This window comes from Perca fluviatilis, chromosome 13, assembly GCF_010015445.1.
Source record: "Perca fluviatilis chromosome 13, GENO_Pfluv_1.0, whole genome shotgun sequence".
Lineage (NCBI taxonomy): Eukaryota > Metazoa > Chordata > Actinopteri > Perciformes > Percidae > Perca > Perca fluviatilis.
In genome coordinates this window covers 29,102,948-29,127,920 of record NC_053124.1, presented here as the reverse complement: position 1 = coordinate 29,127,920, position 24,973 = coordinate 29,102,948, and the positions used below count along the sequence as shown (strand labels likewise).

The window sequence follows — 24,973 nt, the reverse complement described above, 5'->3', positions numbered from 1 at the left end:
AGAGAGAGAGAGAGAGAGAGAGAGGTTGCCGGCCGCTGCCTCTCAAACATCTTTTTTCTTCCTCGTCGAAGGCAGCCAGGCCCCTGCAGACCAGCAGCCAACGCCCCTCCCCCTATCTCCACATCTCCCTCCAATCCTTTCTTTCACCGCCTCTCCCTTCATTCTTCTCCTTCTGCTCAGCCGACCTCTCTGCATCTCTATCTTCACGGATATCTCTCTTTTTTTTCTTCTTTTTTTCGTTTCTTCCTGCTGTATCCTTATTCGGCCAATCAGCTCTTTCACTGCCTCCCTGATCCTTTTCTTCTGGTCAACCAGCCTCTTTCTCCACATTTATACTCTGCCGTGTTTCCTCTCTTTCGCCCCCTTTTTTTTTTTATTTCCCCAATCCCCCTTTTATCTGCAGTTAGAGAGGAAGAATGGAGTTCTTCTTCCTTCATTCAACCTGTCTCATGTGGAAGTGCAACACTAAAGCCCTGGACAACACGCCACAAAACATCTCTTTTTTTTAATGATCTAATACTTACAGTCACATAATTATAATGGATTCCAACCGGGAAGTAACTTTTTCTGGAGTGTAATCCAGTCCCTCCAGAAAAACGTGATTATGCGATCGCATAATTCAACGCATAATCAGCCAAAGTCTGCATATTTATGCGGGGGCCGCATTTTTCTAATACGCCACACTTTCGCCGCATAAATTGCAGATTTCCGCGCAAAATATGCGGGGCTCGCATGATTTCATAATCCACGCATATTCGTTGACAAAAAAGTCCCATAATATATCTTAGCAGAAAGTTCAAAAATGTGGCGTTTACTTCACACAAGAGCAGCCATTTTCCCCTGTTGCCATGGCAACGTTATGAAGTGACGTAATTACGCGACGTGAACATCATCGAAAAGCAGGGTGTTGGGGGAATCACTTCTTCTTCTCTTTTTCATCAAACCGCAGTTTTTGCAAGTTCCCGTAATTTCATCGCATAAAACTGCATAAATATCCCGCATATTTCATCGCATTTTTTAAGAAAACGTGCCGAATAATCAAGGATTTCTGCCCGCAACAATCACAAAAAAAGTCCTTTTTCTGGAAGGACTGGTAATCCATTTTTCTGCCATTGAATCATATGTTTAGTATGTTCCAAGTTTTTGTCTCATTTTAAGTAAACACATCAGCTTCTTGCTCCACGAGAAGAAGTGTATTTACTTTTTCTTTTGGCATGGTGGGGATTGTTTATCTACACCCAGTGCTGAGAAGTTTGCTACACTGCCAGAGTGGTAAAGGAAGGACGTTTTGCATTTCTAATCCAAGATGACTACAGCTGCCGTGATCCACAAAGGAGCTCATTTCTCCAGAGCCACCTTTCAAAGCTGCAATGTTTAATGCTCAAATGTGACGCGGGCAACATAATCAAATGAACCCTGTAAATCATTTATAACGTTTGAGATTCTAATAATTCCAGGGGAAAACACCTCTCCGCTCTCCGTTGACTTGTATTGCGTGACGGTGCCTCACCGTCCATTCCGTCTGCTAGCAAACAACAGAAACATGCCTAAAAGCTGCCGCGTGGTGGGATGCACTACCAACAATGTAAAGAACACATAACTTAAGTTTTTTATAAGCTGTCGAACCGAAAATTGGAGCTTTTATGAAGACAGAAGTGGATACAGACATGAGGAATCAGCAGAATGGGAAGACCGTGGAGATCTTGACACTAACCCAACGATATGCCAAACAGTACATTTGCAGCAAGCATTTATATCCAGTAAAATATCCAAATGTCAGCATTAGACTAACTATATTTCTGTAAATTAGGCTGTAACGTCGGACATATCGGTTAGTGTCAGGATCCCGCAGTCCTCCCATTCTTCACTGAGCCTTCCACTGGCTCAGATTATGGAAAACAACAAAATAAGTTACCATAGTTATGCGGATGACACACAGATTTACATAACCTTATCGCCAGGGAACTATAGCCCAATACAACAAATGAATATGTGCATTGAACAAATTAACGACTGGATGTGCCAGAACTTTGTCTCCCTAAAAAATCAATCAGACAGCTGCAGCTGATTCAGAACGCTGCTGCCTGAGTCCTCACTAAGACCAAGAAAGTGGATCACATCACTCCAGTTCTGAAGTCTCTACACTGGCTTCCAGTGCCTCAAAGAATTGATTTCAAAATACTTTTGCTGGTTTATAAATCACTAAACGGTTTAGGGCCAAAATACATTTCTGATCTGCTACTACACTATGACCCACCCAGGCCTCTCAGGTCGTCTGGGACAGGTCTACTTGTCCCGAGAGTCAGAACTAAACGGGGGAAGCAGCATTCAGTTTTTATGCTCCACATATTTGGAACAAACTCCCAGAAACCTGTAGGTCCGCTTCAACTCTCAGTTCTTTTAAATCAAGGCTAAAGACCTATCTTTTTGATCTTGCCTTTCTTTAAATAACCTATTTTATCTGCTTTTATATGTTTAACTGTTTTAACTGCTCTTTCTTTAAATTCTTATACTACACTGTAAAATGTATTCTTGTCTTTTAAATTGTTTTTAATCGTTTTCTAACGTTTATAGTTTTTAGCCACTGTGGCACAAGAACACTACGCTTCCAATGTGGCTGCTAGCTGGTGTGTGTTCACCTGACAGCCTTCAGTGGTCCTAAATAATCAATGAATCCCACTTGCTCCTCCCCTCTCCATCCCGCTCTCAAGTTGCACGATGGCGTTTTAAGCCCCCAACGTCTCCTTCCAGGCAGCGCTGCGAGCGTTGACTTCAAGGCACCTAACCCTAACCCTAACCTAACGGTTATTTATTGTGTGGCACTTTTTACTTTTTAAAGCACTTTTAAACATAGCACTTACTACTAACTCTTAATGGTATGTGTATTTATATTTTTAACCTCAAGGGCAAGTAATTCAGACAGTATTATAGTATAACCTTTTTTTAATGTCTTAAATTGCGTTCTTAAATTTTGGAATTTAAATAACATGGATTTAATATTGGGATAGAATTTATTTTATATTGTGACACCAGGCTTTTTATATTTTTTTATATATTTTTTTATATATATTTTCATTTATTTATTACACGACTGTACATATGTGTGTATGCATGTTTGTATATGTATATATATGTGGATATGTGTGTGTATGTACGTATGTGTATGTATGTATGTATGTGTGTATATGTATGGGTGTATATTTTATTTATTTTTTTACTTTATTATTTCTTAGGAGAGACACCAGGGTATTTGTGGAGGTGACCTTTTATTTAAGGTTTTAAATTCCCGCTGTCCTTCCTGTCCAGTGGTTCTTTTAACCTTTAAATGTCTGGCCGTCTTTTAAACAGCCCCCTCTTTTTTATTTAACCGAGTTTTTTAAAGTGTTTTATTCACACCAGTGGTCCCCTTGTGCCCGTGCCCCTCGTAGGGCCCATTCTGGGCGCTGCGTTTTAACCCAAACCTAACCACAACCATAACCATCGCCTAATCGACTTCAAGGCAGCGCTGCGACCGTTGACTTCAAGGCACCTAACCCTAACCTTAATCTTTGCCTAATGCTAGTGCCTTCCAGGCAGCGCTGCCTGAGGAGACATTGGGGGCTTAAAACACTGATAAACTCTCAAGTTTCCCCTCTTTCCTTTCTCCCTCGCCTGCATTTCCACTCTCTTTCTACTCCCCCCCCCCCTCCCCACATCCCTTTGTCTCCCCCGCGGGGCTTACCCAGCCTCTTCAGGGAGCTGTAGCGGTTGATCTCAGGTTTCATGGCCGACTCGTAGGACGGCGGCAGCTGGGCCAGGTTGTGGAAGGAGTGGGAGAAGTTCGGGTGGCTGCTGTTGTGTCTCATGCTCCCGCCGAGGACGCTGCCGCCGCCACCGCCGGGACCTTTACCGCTGCCTGAAAGCAGGGGGGCTCCAGAGGAGAGCTGGGAGGTGTTGTTCATACGGGCTCCACGCTCTGGATGGAGGGAGAGGAGAAAAAAAAAGGGGTGGAGGAGGGAGATGGAGATGGAAGTGAGGAAGGAAAACAAACCGGAGCACAGAAAGTTAAATAAAGGGAGAAGGGGTTCAAAAAAAAAAAGAGTAGTAGAAAGAGAGAGATGGAGCATGACAAATAAGAAGGAAAGGAAGGGGAACAGAAGAGATGAGGATGGGAGGGAATCATTTAGAGAATATAAGGAAATACAGAGAAGTAGAAAGCGAGGGGAAAAGAGAAAACAAATAGAAAGATAGGAAAAGAAATGGACAAATAAAAGAAGAAGAAGAAGAAGAAGAAGAAGAAGAAGGGGAAGACAGAACAAGAGAAGATTCAGTACAAGCTGGTTAATGATCAGCAAACACAGGAAGTGTCTCCGAGCTCCATGGCGACCATCTATAAATACAACTCTGTACTGTTCATCTGAGGCTCCGACACAAACATATAACAGCCACATGTAAAGACATAGAAATACACTGATAGCATCAGGGAGGGGGGAGAGGGGTGGTGGGGGGGGAGGAATCTACATACACACACATTCACATTTATGCAGAGTGCAAAAGCAGCACATCGATCGATACACATAAATATGATTAGTCTTATGTAAGATTAGCAGTGTGCGGGAGGGGCTGTTTTGCAACATGTACAGTATTGCCCATTACATCATACAGTATACGGGTACATTCATATCTTTCCAAACAGCAAACAAAGGACACTTAGTGACCCAACATGTCGGTGCAGTCAGCGGTGACCTCACATGTGTGGGTTCTGTACATTTAAACGGGGACAATGAGCTGAAAGGTACATCTGAAAATCGACAAACACATGCTGCCCGTTGCTGGGCCATCTTCAACCACTGACGAGACTTACACAAAGAGAACAGGAGAAACTCTATTAACTGCTGGGTGACAGCAGCCGAGATTTTAAAAAAAAGAAAAGAAAGAAAGAAAGGTAAAAACGTGAGAATATAAAGCGGCAGTAAAAGATTACGTAACTCTGGAAAATTGTTCATTTGCTGTCGTTTCCGGTCTTTGAGACGCAATCGATGTCGAGTCCATTCAGGGTGGTAATGGTTATTATGAGCTGCGATCTCGTTAAGATTACTGCTGGACATATACTGGTCATTGACCATTGACAGTAATGGCCAATAATGGCCAATAATGTCTCTGTTAAGCGTCACCCAGGGACCCACACACATCACATTGACTTCTGTGCTGTGCATGTTACACACGCATACGGTGGGGGTGGGAGGGGAAACAATGCTAGCTGCTTTATATGGTTTATAAAGCACGAGGAAGGCTGCAGAGAATTAAAGCATCAAATATTTGAGCTAAATGTTCGCTTACAGAATTAGCCCGGTCATTTCTATGAGTGCACGGTAATTGTTTTGTTCTTTGGAACACCTACAATGGCTGGCAGAGAGGTTTGGTAATGGTGTCACGGAAAGATGAACTTTGTTCAGTGTGTTGCACAGTCTCTGACTCAGAGAGCTGAAGTGTTGGGCTCTTGTGTCGTCCCAGGAGCCCGTTCACGTTATCTAACGCAGGAAGAGTGGGGACGGCACTGGAGGAAAAAAAAAAAAACGAAGGGTGAATCACAGATTCAAGTCTTCAAATCTCAATGGAATGGCGAATGAGTGATCTTGAATGGCGCCGATTATGCGTATACACGGAAGACTTGAAAATATAGATTTTTAGACAACCTCCTTTCTGCCCGATTGCGGTCCAGCACCGAAACATTGCCGTTAAATTTATCTTTGCAAGTTAGACAGTGTGCTGGAGTTTCTTTGCAACTTTTGACCTACTCGTCCCTCTCCTACGCACCCGTCTCACGTAGGCGTGCAAAGTATTTTTCTGTTCTGAAACAACCTCCTTGCCCATTCATTTTATCCATTGCACCCTATTAAAAGCAAACCCTTCAGCGTAAACTGCACAATAAGTCGTTTTTTAAACACAGCAAAGACACTAGTAACAAATCTAATTTGCAATAATGTATACAAGTCACAAATACTTAATTATTAGTTTGTTTTTGTGTTATACAGGTTATTAAACTTGACTTGTTGGTTAAGATTAGCAACTGAACAATTGACAATATTACTGCACATAAAAAGCTGAATCTCAACTGAATTTCTTTTGTAATCTGTAATCCAACTTGGTTTTATTCATTACTGTTGCCTTCTTGTGTAATCCCTCCCCCGGGGGACACATGTAGGTGTAATGGTTCGGAATAATTGGCACTAAAACAACTTAAAAAAGTTCAGCGAAATCACTCATCGCGCTTGTTCCCTTCATCCTCGTGATATTTCCACACACCTTATTCGGTGTTCTGTGGCAGCCATTTCAGATGCAGCCAATTAGCCTTTACGTACGATGACATTTTGTTTATTTCCGGAGCACAACTGCAGCAACAGATAAATCCCTCGCGCTAGCATTGCTTTTCTTTGTTTTCCTTGTTTTCTTGGTGCAAAGCCTGGGAAAACAGAATCAGGTAAAGCGCAGTGAGCTCGCTTAAAGGGTACCAACCTGGACCCTATGTTCCTATGTTTTTTGTGTCTAAGTGACTGATGGGAACAACAATGTTTGACATTGGTCCAGTATTAAGTGAGATCGCTGCAGTCGGCAGCGGCAAACCAAGCTACAATGTAAGTTTGTATTTCCCTTCACAAAAGTGCTCGTTTTGCCGCTGACTGGCTCAGATTAATATTCTAAGTGTCTGACAACGTTATGGAAAGGATTTCTAAAGAGAGTCGACCTTTCTGTTAAAGAGTAAGATCCTTTTTTTAAAAATAAAAACACCCGCAAAATTGCGTTTGCTAAACCCGCCAGACTCCATGTAAATAAACGGTAATTTTAGCATCGTAAAATACACTTCATTCAAAGTGGACAGAAACAAAATAAAACTATTAAAAGCTGTTTTGGGTCGTCTTTCCACTTTTCCAACCATCACAACTTAGTTTTGGTTGAAATAAACACATATTTTGCCAATTTAAATGTGAAAATATGTTGGCTCTATACACGCTAAAAGTATGTTTTTTTTCAAATAGATTCTGGTGGGTTCAGCGCTAGCGACTTCAGAGCTGTTTCTGGTTAAACAGAAAGGTCTAAAATAGGTTTTAAAAAGGTCTATCTCTGTAGGGATCCTTTCCATAATGTCGTCAGACACTTTCAGTGGCAAAATAAAGCACTTTTAGTGGACCAAATTGACGATGCACATTTGCACCGTAGGGTTACATTGCAGCCCGGTCTGTGGTTGCTGTTCCTATCAGCCACTTACACACAATAACATAGGAAAATAGGGTCCAGGTTGGTTAAGCCAAGACTTCTGGCACTATGTAGTGTAAGCACAGTTGCACATCACTGCTACACAGAAAGGAGAAGAAGAAGAAGCACATTTGGAAGCAGGCTTGTGGTGGTAAGTGGGTGGTAGTGGGGAAGACAGGCTTGCATTAAGCAGAGGGCAGGCCAGACAACTTTTAGCTCTTATGAAAGATGTGTCACGTTCAACACAACATTGTTCATATGTTTTAAAAAACAAAAACAAATGTGTGTTGAAATGACACAGCTGTTTTAAGAGCGCAGGACGACAGGCCGTCATACCGGCAACAAGACAGACAGACAGTGTGGTAGTGAGGCCGTGGATCCGGCCGGGGCGGCTCGCCGCCGCCTGCGCTGGACCGTGCTGCTGACCACGGGGCTTACCGATGGTAGCAGAGTGTTTGGGGCTGGAGGCAGACCCCTGCTGGTTAAAATGGTGGTGCATGTTCCCAGCTGCAAAGAGAGCAGAGCCGACAAACTGATGGACAACCACTCCAGAGACACAGAGCCATGTGTTGAGTAAGCATATGTGTCAGTAGAGAGAGAGAGAGAGAGAGAGAAAGAGAGAGAGGGGACAGAGAGGGACAGAAAGATAGAGACAGGGTAGAGACAGACGGTCCCTCCAGGAATTGGCCTTTTTTTTTTTGTTGTTGATAGTTTTACTTTAGTGACACACATTTCCACAATGCGCACGTCTGCCGCGGGGCGGGGTCTGGGTATGGGAGCTCAACATGTAGCGGCCCAGGCCCCTCACTATCGGGGTGGGTAGAGGTGAGCGGGTGCGAGCGGCTGGGTCCTTGGGGTTGGTGTTGTTACATGATGTGCTGTTTTGTGATGTTTTTTATGTCAAAAAAATAAATTAAATGCTTATAATGTGGTCATGAATCTGTGAAATGTTGATGTAATATATTAGTATACAATGTATCTGCTGCATGATTATGTAAATCACAATATGTAGTTCTTTTGATTATCTTTTTAGAAAGGCCTGACCAGGGACTGGGGTTGCAAATTAGCCTTTTGGCTCAAAACCTTTTATGCAACACATCTACACATAGTGTTACAGTATGGCTTTGACTGTGATAATTATGTATGTAATAATGTGCGCTGCATTGTCCCTGACAAATAAACTAATACATAAAATAAACAAACTCTGCTGATTTACATTAAGCAACGTTATCAAAAAATGTCTTTTTATGTGTTCAGCAACTCCAGAGTAGGGGGAGATGAAAGTAAATAAACCCTTTTATTCACCATTAGAAGTTTAAAATATTCAGTTTTCATTTAGTCTGCTTGTTGTTTGCATATTATAAAGATTACACAAACTATCTTAAGCAACCTACCATCCAGTTTTACGATCAATGATTGTGTGCAGGAAGGCAGGTCTTTGACGTGACGAAAATAAGTAATATACAAACATTCTAGCTTTTTGGGATATCTTTATTTGTACTGAACTACCACATTTTTCTTGAGATGAAATTGTTATTGATAAAACCCTAAAGGTTCTGCAAAAAAAAATTAAAAATCATGAAACAATTTAGCAAAATCCTGGACAGACTGACAGAGAAGAGCTTGTTCTGTGAGAGGTGAGAGACAGTGGCAGCAGAGAGAGACAGAGCAGTAAAGAGAGACCTGTGTGTGTGTGTGTGTTATTTTTGTGTGAATTGTTACAATACAGGAAAAACAAACACGTTCACCAACACTGATATTCAACTCTCATTTTTGTCTCATCATCAGAAACAACACAAAGCTGTCGGGCGTGGGCAGCCCGAGGTGCATACCGAGGAGAACATTAAATAAAGACTTGTTGAATTTGTCTTTGATGATTTGTAGCCACTGTCAGTGTGGTCATGATTACCTCAAAAACAAAGCATACATCACTGGATTTAGCTGGGAAAATATGTGAAACAAATACTGTGAAAAAGATCCATCTGTGATAGCAACTGTTCAAAAAACAACAGCAGCCCACACGTTAGACAATGTAAAGATGACTTCCAGTGCACTTCAGCATTTGAATATTAAAAGAAAATGTTGTTTTTTTCTGTCCAAGACACAACCTAAGAAACACGACAAGCGTCACCGTTAAGGTTTAAAGTTCAGCGACTGTGCCATGTTGAGCATTTAGTAGATGAACAACTTTTTTTAGGTGAACGTTATGACTAGCTGAACGTCCAGTTGTGTAGTCCGTTTGCATTCATTGTTCATGCACGCGAATACTGAAGGGATTTCTGTTGGCACAATGCATCAAAGGTGTGGTTACATTTAGAGTTATTTCCTGCCAAACACACAATAAATTCAGGTGAATCCACATTGTAAGCAATCAAAAGGATTATTGGACAAACTTTCTGCAAATGGAGGAACTAATGTGGCTTCATTTCAAAACAAAGGCTAAGGCCTCTTTCACACTGGCTGCGTGGCGGCTGCGTGGCGTTTTCTATGTCTTTTCACACCAGAAACGTGTCTGACGCGGCGCTGCTGCTGCTGCTAGCCTTGTCTGTACACATGTAGGTTTCCCATTGACAAAATGAAATAACAGCGTTTTCTTCAACCCTATATACTGATCTGATTACAGCAAAGACAACGTCAGCAGTATTCATGGCAAAATAGGCTACAGAATATTTTGTTCTGGGGCAATATTTGAAAATCGATAATTATTTATTATTATATTTTTTAATTACATTCATATCGGGGCGGACCCTAGCTCACCCAGTAAGAGCGTTCGCCCCATGTTTGCTGAGTCCTGCAGTGGCGCGGGTTTGAATCCCACCTGCTGCCCTTTGCTGCGTGTCATCCCCCATCTCTCTCCCCCTTTCATATCTATCCACTTTCAAATAAAGAGAAAAGCCCCCCAAAAAATAATCTTAAAAAAAAAAAATTACATTTATGTCAAAACCTAGAGACTTTCAAACATCAACATGTCATTTATTAATATGAATTTGTGTCAAAACGACATACAAACATCTTTTCCTATTCTATTTTGCCTGGAAACGCTTCCAACGCGCTTGAGTGTCGCGTGAAAAATAGGCGTTGGTCCTATTTCTATCATGGCCTGAGAGGTGCGTGTCACCCAGGCAGTGTGCAAGCTCTAACCAGTCCCGCCAGAAAAACATGATTATGCGATCGCATAATTCAACGCATAATCAGCCAAAGTCCGCATATTTATGCGGGGCCTGCATTTTCAAATACGCCGCACTTTTGCCGCATAAATTACCGTTTTCCGCTCAAAATATTGATGATTTCATAATCCCCGCATTTTCATTGCAAAAAAAGTCACATGTATCTTAGAAAGTTGAAAAATGTTGCATTTACTTCACACAAGAGCAGCCATTTTCCCCTGTTGCCATGGGAACGTTATGAAGTGACGTAATTACGCAACATGAACTTCATCGAAAAGCAGGGTGTTGGGGGAATCACTTTTTTTTCTCTTTTTCATCAAACCGCAGTTTTTGCAAGTTCCCGCAATTTCATCGCATAAAATTGCATAAATATCATATAGCATATTCCATTGCATTTTTTAAGAAAACCGAAATAAAAACGGACACGCCACACAGCTGACACGCTCACGCCACGCAGCCAGTGTGAAAGAGGACTAAGGCTTACTAAGATAGTATGTATCCTTTAACTACTCTAAATAGCAGCGTCTACATTAGCTCTCTCTGATAATGACGTTTGAACAAAAGCAGTTACCATCCACGCCAATGGGGACATGACACCGTTAATTTCACCTGAACATTATGGCGAAAGTGGTGTAATTCTGCTCTAAATTCTGCTCTTTTAACGTGAAGTACTTACTGCGGTTGTCTTTGCTCTGCAGGACGGGGGTGTAGTGGTTTTTGGACGTTCGTCCGTCTGAGGCGGTGGTGGTCAACGCTGCGGTGTTGTTCCTCTCTCCCTGCTGCACCGGGCTCGACTGGTGACGCAAGATATCCACCAGTGATCTGACACAGCAGAGGACGGCGGAAGGGATGAGGGAAAGGGGAGGATGAAGAGAAAGACAAAAAGGTCAGAAAGAGACAGAAAGGCAGAGTCGAGGAGAAGACAGAATACGGAGGAAACTCATATATTATATAATTCATATATTCACCAAACTCCAAAACCCAGTAGTTGAAGCTGTGAACTGCAGTGGAAGAAGTATTCAAATCATTTACTTAAAGGTTCCATGACATGGTGCTTTTTGGATGCTTTTATATAGACCTTAGTGGTCCCCTAATACTGTATCTGAAGTCTCTTTTATATAGACCTCAGTGGTCCCCTAATACTGTATCTGAAGTCTCTTTTATATAGACCTTAGTGGTCCCCTAATACTGTATCTGAAGTCTCTTTTATATAGACCTTAGTGGTCCCCTAATACTGTATCTGAAGTCTCTTTTATATAGACCTTAGTGGTCCCCTAATACTGTATCTGAAGTCTTTTTATATAGACCTTAGTGGTCCCCTAATACTGTATCTGAAGTCTCTTATATCTTAGTGGCCTTAGCAGGCCCTAATACTGTATCTGAAGTCTCTTTTATATAACCTTAGTGGCCCCTAATACTGTATCTAAGTCTCTTTTATATAGACCTTAGTGGTCCCCTAATACTGTATCTGAAGTCTCTTTTATATAGACCTTAGTGGTCCCCTAATACTGTATCTGAAGTCTCTTTTATATAGACCTTAGTGGTCCCCTAATACTGTATCTGAAGTCTCTTTTATATAGACCTTAGTGGTCCCCTAATACTGTATCTGAAGTCTCTTTTATATAACCTTAGTGGTCCCCTAATACTGTATCTGAAGTCTCTTTTATATAGACCTTAGTGGTCCCCTAATACTGTATCTGAAGTCTCTTTTATATAGACCTTAGTGGTCCCCTAATACTGTATCTGAAGTCTCTTTTATATAGACCTTAGTGGTCCCCTAATACTGTATCTGAAGTCTCTTTTATATAGACCTTAGTGGTCCCCTAATACTGTATCTGAAGTCTCTTTATATAGACCTTAGTGGTCCCCTAATACTGTATCTGAAGTCTCTTTATATAGACCTTAGTGGTCCCTATACTGTATCTGAAGTCTTTTATATAGACCTTAGTGGTCCTAATACTGTATCTGAAGTCTCTTTTATATAGACCTTAGTGGTCCCCTAATACTGTATCTGAAGTCTCTTTTATATAGGCCTTAGTGGTCCCCTTATACTGTATCTGAAGTCTCTTTTATATAGACCTTAGTGGTCCCTTAATACTGTATCTGAAGTCTCTTTTATATAGACCTTAGTGGTCCCCTAATACTGTATCTGAAGTCTCTTTTATATAGACCTTAGTGGTCCCCTAATACTGTATCTGAAGTCTCTTTTATATAGACCTTAGTGGTCCCCTAATACTGTATCTGAAGTCTCTTTTATATAGGCCTTAGTGGTCCCCTAATACTGTATCTGAAGTCTCTTTTATATAGACCTTAGTGGTCCCCTAATACTGTATCTGAAGTCTCTTTTATATAGACCTTAGTGGTCCCCTAATACTGTATCTGAAGTCTCTTTTATATAGGCCTTAGTGGTCCCCTAATACTGTATCTGAAGTCTCTTTCCCGAAAGCCTTGGTGCAGAATTACAGCCACTAGAGCCAGTCCCACAATGAGCTTTCCTTAGGATGTGCCATTTCTGTGTCTGTAGCTATTGAGGAGGAGAGAGGGGGGGCAAAGGTGGAGACACCAAAAAGAACCTAGATCAGTTTAAGTGTGCGCTACATTTAGACTATTTTCACCACTTTACCTTGCCGTCAGACAGCTCTTTACGACGGGGAGCTGAAGTCACTATCTATGCTCTTGTCGAAGCCACCAGACTCTTTTATTTGGGTTATTGTGTGACTTTGGTGAATCCGGACTAACTCTTTAAAACACCAAAGTCAGACAATTAACACAAACTAACCGATCGAGGCAGCAGTACACCAGCGGCTCCCGTTGTCCTGCGAGGTAAAATGACATGTTTTCGTCAAAGGAGTCTGGCCGGCTTTGAAGACAGCGACACAACGGCTTCAGCTCCCCGTTGTAAAGGGCTGTCTGTCAGCAAGGTAAAGCGGTGAAAATATTCTAAATATAGCGTACACTAAACTGATATCGATTTTTGTTAGGTGTCTAAAATCGTTTATCTGCTGACCCCTGTCCATAACCGTACATTTTTTTGCTTCCGTGTCAGGACTCTTCTCCAAACTGGCGGCGTGCCGACAGCCAGTAGTAGGTAATACACTGACCATAGATAAAACCTCATACAACCCCAACAAATCCAAACTATCCCTTTAAGTAAAAGTACTGCTGCCTAACTATAGAAATACAAAATTACAGGTAAAAGTCCTGCCTTCACAATTTCACGAAAGTACAAAAGTATAATACTTAGGTTATATACCACCCCTATTTGCTGCTAAATATTTCACGAGCATTACAGCTTATATCTGCAATCATCCAGCCACATTATTAGAGAGTCATTACGGAACATTTGTGTAATGGAGACCTGTGATTGAGAGCCTAACAGACAAACAGAGCAAGCGTTGAAACAGCTTCCATGTCGGAAAGTCGCTTCCTGTCTGATATTGACTCTTCTCCAGTCTCACCCTGGTGCGCTCATGTTCTGTCTAAATCCTCCCCACCAGGAGGATCTCTCCACCCTACCCGTCCTGTTTGTCTCACCTGGGCATGTTGATGTCCCTGTTGCGGGGTCGCCGCGCCACCTTGCTGAAGGCGATCCTGACGCCCACAGCCACCACCAGCGTGAAGGAGATCACACCCCCGATCACATAGGCTGTGCTGTACGGAGAGGGAAAAGACAACACTTTAGTTATTTATGCTTCTATTTTATTATTTCTTTATATAGCGTTGTCATTTCATATATATATATATATATATATATATATATATATATATATATATATATATATATATATATATATACACACACAGTATATCCAAGACAAATAAAAGTGGGTTGTAGAAAAAGAACAACAGTTTTTGGAAGATATAATTTATCATCATGTAATCACATCTAACTTGTCCCATCTTGTACTAGATTAGGATGCATATACATTACAAGAACAAATACTACTACTACAACTTTATGATTTTACAATGTATTACTCCTACTACTTCTATTAATCTCTGCTAATCTAAAAATTGTGTTTATTCCAAATTAAAAAGAGGCACTGTGGTATGTATATTCCTGAAATTCCCAAAATAATACAAAAACATGATCATTTTATGTAGTTAAATGCAGCAATAAAGTTTTTTTTCTTCTTTATTTTAAATAAAAAGAGATCAGGAATAAATATAAAACGCGTTTATAAAACAATACTTTTTTGTTTCTGCTTACAAGATCATAGATATTGTACTGGCTTTAAATAATGCGAGCAGTGACAAACGAGTGCGGACTCTGACCTGCTGTTCTGCTGCTGGAGCGTCTCAAAGTCCGGGTCGGGCTTGTTGTCTGCGTTTACGGTGACGGGGACCTGTGGGTCGGCCCAGACGGGGGAGATGTAGTTGTTGCAGGTTTCCTGGTCCAGCCGGCTCCTCTGGTGCTCGCAGCAGAACCGGTAGTGGCACGTACCGCAGCAGTAGATGTAGCTGCCCTTGGAGCAGTTGAACGTGGTGTCAAACTGCCCCATCACGTCGTAGTAACCCCTGTGGAAACAAAGTGGGTAAGTTTAACCAAAAAAAAAGTTAAAGTCTCCGCCACTTGTACCATTTAGGATTCTGTCTAAACCTGGTCGGTCATGACTAGTCTAGATCGACGACAGTTCATCTCCAGGATAACTGCTGGAACGTCCGTGTGTTGCCGTTGTCTAGCGCCGTTCTCTTCAGGAAACAACAACAACAACCTTCTAACTGGGACGTTTTGGGTCCGATTGGCGGGGACAAAATACACACGCAATTAGAGATGTTCCGATACTGATACCAGTATCGGAAAAGCCTCTGATACTACCTAAAATGCTGTATTGGTATCGGAAAGTACTGGAGTTTATGCACCGATCCGATACCACGTAATTTAGCCCCAAAGAAAATCTACTTTAAAGTAATTTATTTATGTTCTTTTTCTGTTTTGACTCACTGTCAAACTGGATGATAAAAGAAAGTTCTGTGGCGATATTGTTTCACGAAAAGTTTAACCTGAGCCAGGCCGTACAACAACGATAGCAATCATATCCCATCCATACAGGGATAGTAGTATACAGCTGTTAAAACATAATACAATATATGAGACACTGGTATCGGATCAGTACTCGGTATCGGCTGATACGCAAGTTCAGGTATCGGAATCGGTATCGGTATCGGGAAGCTATATGGTATCGGACCATTTCTACAAGCAATACACTGGTAGGAGCAAATGAGGTTTAACCATGTATCCAGCTAATTGAACTCACGTTACTGTATTGTGTGAACAGTTAACTTCATTTAATATTGTATGTGGCGTTTTCTTTTGCGGAGTGCAAATGTTCCACCAAAACAAGTTCCTCACTGAGACTATTTTGCAGAGTCACCGTCTCTGCGACCGGAGCTTAGCGCCGCCCCAAGACGATTGGGATTGGTTTAAGAAATGCAAACAACCCAGAGCGATTTTCCTCCTATCCCAGAATGTATGTGTGGTGTAGCGAGACCTTATACTCCACAGCGGTGTGGAGATAGGTCTGGCAATACCTAATGACTAACATGGTAAAACATGACACTTAGGCCCAAGCCTTATTGATCCAATGTCTAACAACATGTTAGTGTTTCCGGAGGCAGTTTTCCAATGAGCTAATGCACATTTTCTCATGGTCATATTTGATCCAAGCCCATTACTATCTGACTTTAAAGCAGCACTGATGTGCCTCCACAAGGCTATGTTAAATTCCCATAGATGCAGGCAGGTTTTTATTATTAAATGCCAGTTATTTCATGGATCCAGGATACTATGCATCCTGATAAAGTCCCCTTGGCCTTTGGAATTAAAATAGCCCCCCCACATCATCACATACCCTTCACCATACCTAGAGATTGGCATGGGGTACTTTCCATAAAATCATCTCTCAATGCAAATCAAACCAGCTATTAGGCTAACTGAAATAAAACCATGCCAATCTCTAGGTATGGTGAACTTTAGCATGGGTTCCTAAACGTATGAGCAGCACTTTAACTGTAAACTCACGTAACACAATGACCTCTCCATAAAAAGAGTCTTACATATCGCCTACTGAAGGGATTGCTGGGAGTCATTCTAAGGCATGAATTCATGTCCGAAAGCTGAAAAGGCTAATAGCTGTTGTGACTGAGCTATGATGTAATCTTACAGACTGAGACGACAGCAACATTAAAAGAAACGTCAAGATTTAGACGAACACAAGTGAGGAGCTTTATATAATTTTCTGGTATTACTGATGGTGCTGCTTCGCCTGAGGGAGGGGGGTTACTCACCAGCACGCAACTGATTTAGAGCTGATTACATGTTGCCTAGCAACAGCAAGACGCCTCTCAGTGCAAAAATATAAGCTCCAGCGAGATCGAGATCAGAGCTGCTGCAGGAGGAAAAGATTCATGTTTTGCGCCTCATTTCAATTTTTTTTATGGCATCCAGTGTGATGAACACATCACACTGGATGGAAGTACATTTGGGCTATAAAGGAGAAGTGGCCCCTCTGCTGGGAGCCGTAGCGGACTTTATACAGCACGCCAAAGGCTCATCAATTGTGGTCTTTACAGGTTTTAACCACCAGTTTTTCTTAAGGGAGCAGATTGGATTTGAACTGGTTTTTGTCCCCTTGCACCTGAAGGTTGTTTCCATTTCTGCTGGGAGAGGACACTGATCCTCGACAGTTTACATTACACGAGTTACTCTCGAGTCCCTCTAAAGAGGTTGTTTGATTTATGTGTTTAAAGTCGGATTTTCATCTGCCTTTTAATACTCAAATAAACAGATCCACAAGTAGGGTTGGGCATCGAGAATCGATTCCAACTTGTAATCGTTTCAAAAATTACGATTCCAGTGGAATCGTTTCTTTATTGGAATCTTGTTTGGAATCTGATCATGGGTTCCAAATTTAACATGCGCAAGTTTTGGTTTCCGTAGCGGCCAGGCGCTTGCTGTGTTGCAGCCTTGGAGCACAGTAAGCGGCGCTCTAGCGTGGCTTTGTTTTACGTTGAAAAAGCCCGGGAAAACTGCAATTAGAGCGGGGCAATATATCGATACTATATCGATATCGTGATATGAGACTAGATATCGTCTTAGATTTTGGATATCGTAATATCGTGATACTACTTATATATCGATTTTATATCGATATCGGGATATGAGACTGGATATCGTCTTAGATTTTGGATATCGTAATATCGTGATACTACTTACCAAGACTTACCAAGACTGTTACAACTTAGTCATTATATCCACATTACTGATGATTATTCATCTAAAATCTCATTGTGTAAATATTTTGTGAAAGCACCAGTAGTCAACACTACAATATCGTTGCGGTAGCGATATCGAGGTATTTGGTCAAAAATATTGTGATATTTGATTTTCTCCATATCGCCCAGCCCTAACCAGTACCCACCATCGTATCAAAATAAAACTTTTCTCTCATTTGTGAAATAAGCACGTGACCCGTTTCAACCCCAACTCCCTCAAAGAATCGGAATCGAGAATCTATAAGAACCGGAATCCAAAGGAAGAATCGGAATCAGAATCAGAATGTTAAAATCCAAACGACGCCCAACCCTACCCACAAGACGCAACCGAGCAGCAAGTAGCTGTAGCTGTACCTGCACACGTCCACGTCCACCAGCTGTCTGGGAGGCGGAGCCACCTGGGCCGCGCCGAGCGGAGGCTTCAGGGCGTCGGCCGTCATGTTCCTCGGCAGCATGGTCTGAGGGAGGGGCTTCGGCGGGAGCTCGGCCACAACTGGCGGGTCATCTCCGTCCTCCACCTCGGCCGCTTTCGGCGCCACTTTGGGCCCGGCGGGCAGCGGGGGCAGCGGCGGCTTGTAGCCGGTCAGGAGGAACAAGGCGGTGCTCTTCTTGCCGCTGCCGCCGGCGGCGGTCAGAGTCCTGACGTCGCCGTCGGCGGCGCGCCTCTCCGTGGCGACGGTTAACGTGGAGACGGCGAGGCAGCAGGAAAGCAGGAGAGCGAGGGACGAGCAAAACATCGCTCTTAGAGTTGTAGGTTTCATCGTTTGATCACAAAGTTCTTGAGGCGTTAAAAAATAAAATAAAAAATAAAAAAAATAATATATCACATAAACAGCTCCAAATGTGAATTGTCAGCGTCCCTTTTGACTTATAAAAACCTCTTGTATGAAAAGTGCGATGAACTAGTCCCTTTCTCGTTCTGTACACACTGCACAGGAGCAAAGGGCTTCTCTCGGAGTTCAGCGGATTCACTTAGCTGGAGCAATGGATGGTGAATGTGTTTGGCATGTCACTCCTTCAGCTTAATGTAAACATTTCTCTTGGTATACAAATCCTTCCCTTAAGCAGCTTTTGTAAACATTGAGGTCTTTCAGGGTTTTTTTTTTTTAGGCCCCGTACGAACTGGCTGTGGAATGGCTGTCGTTCTGAAATGAAAACTTTTAACAGATTATAAATATACAATAATGTAGATTTATGGCAGCAGGTGTCGGATATTTAATTTTGGCCTTTGTTTTTTTACAGTCTCTAGGCCAAAATTCGAAATCTTCAAAATAGGCAGTACAGTAGTATTCTTTTTTTAATGTAACGACCGCTCCACAAAAAGAGTCTTACATATCTCCAAGTGAAGAGTTTTCTTGGAGGAGTTTATGGCACGAAAAGTTACGATTCATGTAAGAAAAACTGCGATGGAAAAAAAAAAACGGTAGTCTGTAAACATTTAGCGTTGTATGTAAACTTTATGTTTCACGTTGGATGAGCTCTAACAGATGTGAGCTGTTTTCGTGTTTGAGTTTGGCACTTCTGTTTTTTGTCCTGTTTTATGTAAAATCATACATGGAAAAAAAATTATGTTTTCTTATCAAATCCAAATATTGGAGCCCTGCGTGTCTGGTGTCTGTAAACAACAGTGCTGGCAGCTTCAGAGATCTCAGCTTGGTTCGGCGAGCGAGTGAACAAGCTGGGACTTAAATGTGGATTTGCTCGCAATTTGCCAATAAACAAACTCTTCCTTTCAAAAAGGTTTAGGGGAAGAGGATCCGAAAAAAAGGTCAATATGCTTGAAATTTGGGTTTTAATCAGAGTAGAAAGAATTTAGAAGTTGCGGACAGTGAGTTTTGACAAATAAAGCTGCTAACTGAACATCGAGCGGGATCAAATCTTCAAGAAAACAAATCCTTCCAGCAGCTGCTAGAGAATACAATAAATGAGCAAGTCAAGGCATTCACAAAAGAGTGATCAATAGCAAGAAACTGGCGACCAAACGACAAAGAAAAAAAGTTTTTAAAAAAAAACGGGGAGGATCTATGTGCGCTCGATACCCTTGTGTGAGTGTCTTTGCTCTGAATTTAGCTTGGCCCAACAGAAGAGAACGAAGGAGGGCTTGGGCCCGGTTCTAGTAGGGCAGAGAGGTTCTGCCCACAGAACAGACATGAAAATGTCCGGATTCATCCGTCAAGACAGAGGAACACGGGGAGGGGGGGGTGGGGTCACTGCCACACTTTGACGCCGCAGGCTGTCCGCTCACAGATTCGGTACGATCTAGGTTAAGACACGGGTAGAAGGGGAAAAAAACAACACCTTACGAAGCCGTTCGGTCATCCAAACGTAGGAAATGTCCAGCTCTATCCACCAGCAGCGTCTTCGTTGACTCCCTGAATGTGCGCTGATGTGTTTTCGAAGATCACTTTGTTGAAGAAATCCTAAACATCGTGAGGCGTTTGTAAATGAGAACAAACAAAAAGGGTATTTTGTATGGCTGGTGTTCAGTATGGCTTCAGGTTATGTTCATACGAAACCTCCGCAGGAAATAGAAATACAGTGAAAGGTTTTAAATTGCATGTTTGTTTGTTTTTGTTTTTAAAGTAGAATATAAGGAAGAATGCACAAAAACATCTAAGAGGTCACTGGGATTAGAATAAAGGCGGCTTTCGGGTTGTTGTAGCGACCACGTGTAGGAAGAAACAGAAGAAGACGACGCAGAGCGAGAGGCCTCTCTCGTACAAGCAACTGGAAGAAGGAGATAGGAAAGGTGTCAACAGTGTTTCACAGCGCGGACTGAGGCGACGGGATGTCTCCCAGCCTTTGAGATAGCAGCAGCAGCGGCGGCGGCAGCAGCAGCGGCGGCGGCAGCAGCGGCGGCGGCGGCGGCGCTAGTGGAGTCTATATTTATCAGGTTAGACGTGGCTCGTGTCGCCCGCCAGTCAACGCTGTCCTGCCGAAGGCTGTGAAATGTTCGGGCGGGGCGTCAGAGCAGAGTTATCGCCGCCTACCACGCGCCTCTTCTGCGACACACGACTTACAAGCTGGAGGAATCCGGTTATAAAGCACTTGGAAACCAATAATGCACTGATCGTCGCCTCGCAGTTTTTCGGCATTAAGAGCAGCAGCTATGCGAACACACACGACCGAAGACAATTGGATATAGAGTTTGTGGAAATGTCTCTCCAATGGGCTGTGACCAAACGTGTTGAGATTAAATAGGATTTTAATGGGATGCAGGATGTTGCAATCGTGCATGTGGGCAATAACGCTGTACTCTAGGTAATAAAATCAGGTTTTTCAAAGCTAAACGACTAAATCAACTCTTCTTATGCTGATTTGGTGACGGTTAGTTTCATCGATTTTTTTGGGGGGGATTTTTTTTTGCTTCTTCTCTTGACACAGTTTTGGCACCTGGTTTTGGTCTCGCTTAGAACAAAAGAGCAGACGAGAACGGAAGAGGTCTGTAGCCTCTGATCCCGACGACAACGACAAAGTAAAAAACAGTGGAAAAGGAGCCAGGGGGGGGGTTAGTTAGTGGGGCGCCTCGGCTTTGAGAGCAGCTGAGAAAACCCCCCAGAAAACCTCCATGTGGCGCAGGGACGGTCCTGTTGAGATCCAGAGTGGCATCCACTTTTTTCTTCTGCGAGTCTCTCTCTCTTTCTCTCACGAGTTCACATTCACTTGTTCACCAGTTTCCACACTGAAAGAGAAGAACACAACATGCATAAGGGTGAATTTAGTCTCAAAGATGTACAAAGTTTGTCAAGAAAAATCGGCATATTGTGTTTGTATGTATACATACAGTACAGGACAAAAGTTTGGACACACCTTCTCATTCAAATGCGTTTCCTTTTTATTTTCATGACTATTTACATTGTAGATTCTCACTGAAGGCATCAAAACTATGAATGAACACATATGGGATTATGTACTTAACAAAAAAGTGTTCTTCAAAGTAGCCACCCTTTGCTTTTTTTATTAATAAGGGAAAAAATTCCACTAATTAACCCTGACAAAGCACACCTGTGAAGTGAAAACCATTTCAGGTGACTACCTCATGAAGCTCAACGAGAGAACACCAAGGGTTTGCAGAGTTATCAAAAAAAGCAAAGGGTGGCTACTTTGAAGAATCTAAAATATAAGACATGTTTTCAGTTATTTCACACTTTTTTGTTAAGTACATAATTCCATATGTGTTCATTCATAGTTTTGATGCCTTCAGTGAGAATCTACAATGGAAATAGTCATGAAAATAAAGAAACACATTGAATGAGAAGGTGTGTCCAAACATTTGGCCTGTACTATATATATATATATATATATATATTCTGGCAATCACTGGTATTTTTTTAAGCCCATTTAACTGAATTTATCAGGTTTTTCTTTATTTCCCCAAGAGTTCAACATTTCTGTAATACGATAATTAAGCTCAGCGCAAAGTCTTTCAGGAAGACGTCAAATAACCCAATCGCTACTCTTTCTTCTGTTTAGAGGCGTCACTTTAGTTAAACCAATCAGACTGGGTCATGAAATTCAAGGACCAATCACAGCATTTCAACTCTGCTTTAAATCTGTTCGCCGTCGTTTCAGGCAAAGCGCTCAACCCTCCGTGTCCGGTCATCGTTTTTCCCCTCCGGCTGACCGCTACGTTGCGTCCTTCGGTCTGGTCTCCGGTCTCCTTCTCCGCCCCCGCCAGTGTCTAGACTCCATCGGGGGGTTACGTCCTGTTTCTCTACCCCTTCAACTAATTCTATTACAACGATGGAGTCTAATCTCCAAAAGACTGTGTACTTTTTATTATGCATTTGTACAATAAATCTTTTTGCATATCTGCAAACAAAGTCTCTCCTGATTGAAATATTGCACTGCCAAAACTTTTTTATGAAAACAGCTTTTGAACTCTGGGCTGATGTCTGATATGTTGGAGCACTAGGTGACCTTCTAATTCCATTCAGGAAAAAGTACATTTGGCCGATGATCGTTTTTCTGTTAACGGCAAAACTGTACAAAACTGGAATTCTTTGCCCACTACAGTCAAAGATATACGTACATATTCCACCTTAAAACATGGCAGTCCGAAAGCTATTACTGCACGCGTTAATCTGTCAGATGTGATGCGTGTTCGATGTGACGTAGTCACTGTTGCTGCCGCTCCATCCCTGCTGCCTGCCTCCATGTTATGTCTTTTATGTGCTTTCAGTGTGGCCTCTTTAATGCCATTGCCGTTATCTGTGCTTGTTTGTTTGTGTGCCACTTCTTTTTATGTTTTAACCCTTTAAGCTTAGGCCTGCTGTTATTATAGATGTTATGTAACTCATTTTAATATGTTAACCATTGTATTTTAGGATGCCTATTTTCAGCTGGCCAGGGACTACAGCTGGAAATTAGCCGTAGAGGCTAAAGCTGCTCCTTTTACTGTATAGTTAATTAAAGGGGACTGTCCACGACATTATAAACTAATAAACTAAACTAAATGTAGTTTTGAGGTTTTTTTTGTGATTGTTGCGGGCAAAAATCCTTAATTATGCGGCACGTTTTCTTAAAAAATGCGATGGAATATGTGGGATATTTATGCAATTTTATGTGATGAAATTGCGGGAACTTGCAAAAACTGCGGTTTGATGAAAAAGAAAGTGATTCCCCCAACACCCTGCTTTTCAATGATGTTCACGTCGCGTAATTACGTCAATTCATAACGTTCCCATGGCAACAGGGGAAAATGGCTGCTCTTGTGTGAAGTAAACGCAACATTTTTCAACTTTCTGCTAAGATATATGGGACTTTTTTGCAACGAAAATGCGGGGATTATGAAATCATGCAAGTCCCGCATATTTTGCACAGAAATCGGCAATGTATGCGGCGAAAGTGCGGCATATTTGAAAAAAATGTGGCCCCCGCATCAATATGCGGACTTTGGCTGATTATGCCTTGAATTATGCGATCGCATAATCAGGTTTTTCTGGAGGGACTGATATGTTAACGGTAACATGTTTTATAGGGATCATCAGTATTTCAGTATCTTTTGATGTTGTTGTACTACTAACCTAAGCTAAACTACCAGAGAATAAAACACAGGCAATGATATTATACTGTAACCTGGAGTTGCAGCCTTTTATATAACTATTTATAATCAACGACAACAAATTGCATTACCTATTTATGTTCAAAACATGAATGACTACAATACACAGCTTATTTCTCACGTTTAAAGCACCGTCCTTGTATGTGAAAGCTAAATTTGACAATTGGTTTTCATCTGTAATAATATATCAAACATTTAGTCGATAATCAAGCATGCTTTATTCCAAAAACTGAGGTGACTTAAGGTTAAAAAAAAAAAAGTGACTCTAACTTAAAGACATATTTTAAGCTGCAATACTGAATCAAAAACCATAACAAAGGATGCACTCTTGTACCTCAAAATGACAACTGTTTGGAAACGTTTAACTACAACTCCCAGAAGTCCTACAATGTGATGTCAATAAGCTGCACAACTGCTCATTCATGTTTACAGACATTTAGCTGGCTCACTTCCTGTGTCGAGAAGTACACGCGCGCATACACACACACACACACACACACACACGCACGCACACACACACGAATATGAAGGAAATCCTACAGGAAGTCTGTGATTGAAGCTAGGAGGTCAGGGGCAATTTGATTGAATTCTCTTGCCTTGAGCAGCTTTTAGTACAGTTTCTTTAATGCTTGATTAAACCTGAAATTCTGCTTTAGCTGAGCGATGTATCTACACACACACACACACACACACGCACACACACACACACACACACACACACACACACACACACACACACACACACACACACACACACACACAGCTGACAGAGGAAACAGGAGCAGCCGTGATCTGACTTTGATAAAAAGCGAGCAGGCGACATGACAGCTGCCATACGGTCTCATCTGACAGTAGGACAGAGGGACCACAGACTCTCACAACCCCGAATATTTATGTTCTTCCCCTTTTTTTCCCCACACTGTCATTTTGGAACATAAATCAAACAAAAATCTAGGCTATTTCATTACAAGCTTGGTGAAGCAACATCACTAACAACCAACTCTCAGTCATTTGAATTCAAAAACACTGTCGAGGAGCTATGGAACGTTAATTTCCGGTTTCTCCGATTGGTTTTTTTGTGTTCAGGGAACATCCTCCGTCCCAATGGCCAACATGATGAAATCCTGACATCTAGGTCTAACAATGACCTGCGATGATCTAGCTGGTTCTTTCCAAAGCAAAAAAAAAAGGCGTTTTCTCCTCTAAACCAGGAACGTGGTCAGTGCGAGCGGCG

At 42.0% G+C, this 24,973-nt stretch overlaps 1 protein-coding gene across 3 annotated transcripts in view; it reads right to left on the bottom strand.

The window, feature by feature from the left end:
- Positions 1 to 24,973, bottom strand: part of shisa7b (shisa family member 7) — a 51,311-nt gene that overhangs the window by 6,858 nt on the left and 19,480 nt on the right. For 2 of the 3 annotated variants that reach the window (XM_039820757.1, XM_039820755.1), the window contains 6 exons: positions 18,030 to 21,357; positions 14,676 to 14,918; positions 13,935 to 14,051; positions 11,077 to 11,222; positions 7,672 to 7,740; positions 3,722 to 3,955 (listed from right to left, as the gene is read on the bottom strand). In XM_039820757.1, the coding sequence (XP_039676691.1) occupies positions 3,722 to 3,955; positions 7,672 to 7,740; positions 11,077 to 11,222; positions 13,935 to 14,051; positions 14,676 to 14,918; positions 18,030 to 18,436 (1,216 nt within the window). In that variant the 5' untranslated portion in view covers positions 18,437 to 21,357. The remainder of the gene's footprint in view (positions 1 to 3,721; positions 3,956 to 7,671; positions 7,741 to 11,076; positions 11,223 to 13,934; positions 14,052 to 14,675; positions 14,919 to 18,029; positions 21,358 to 24,973) is intronic. The other variant, XM_039820756.1, reaches the window with a different exon arrangement.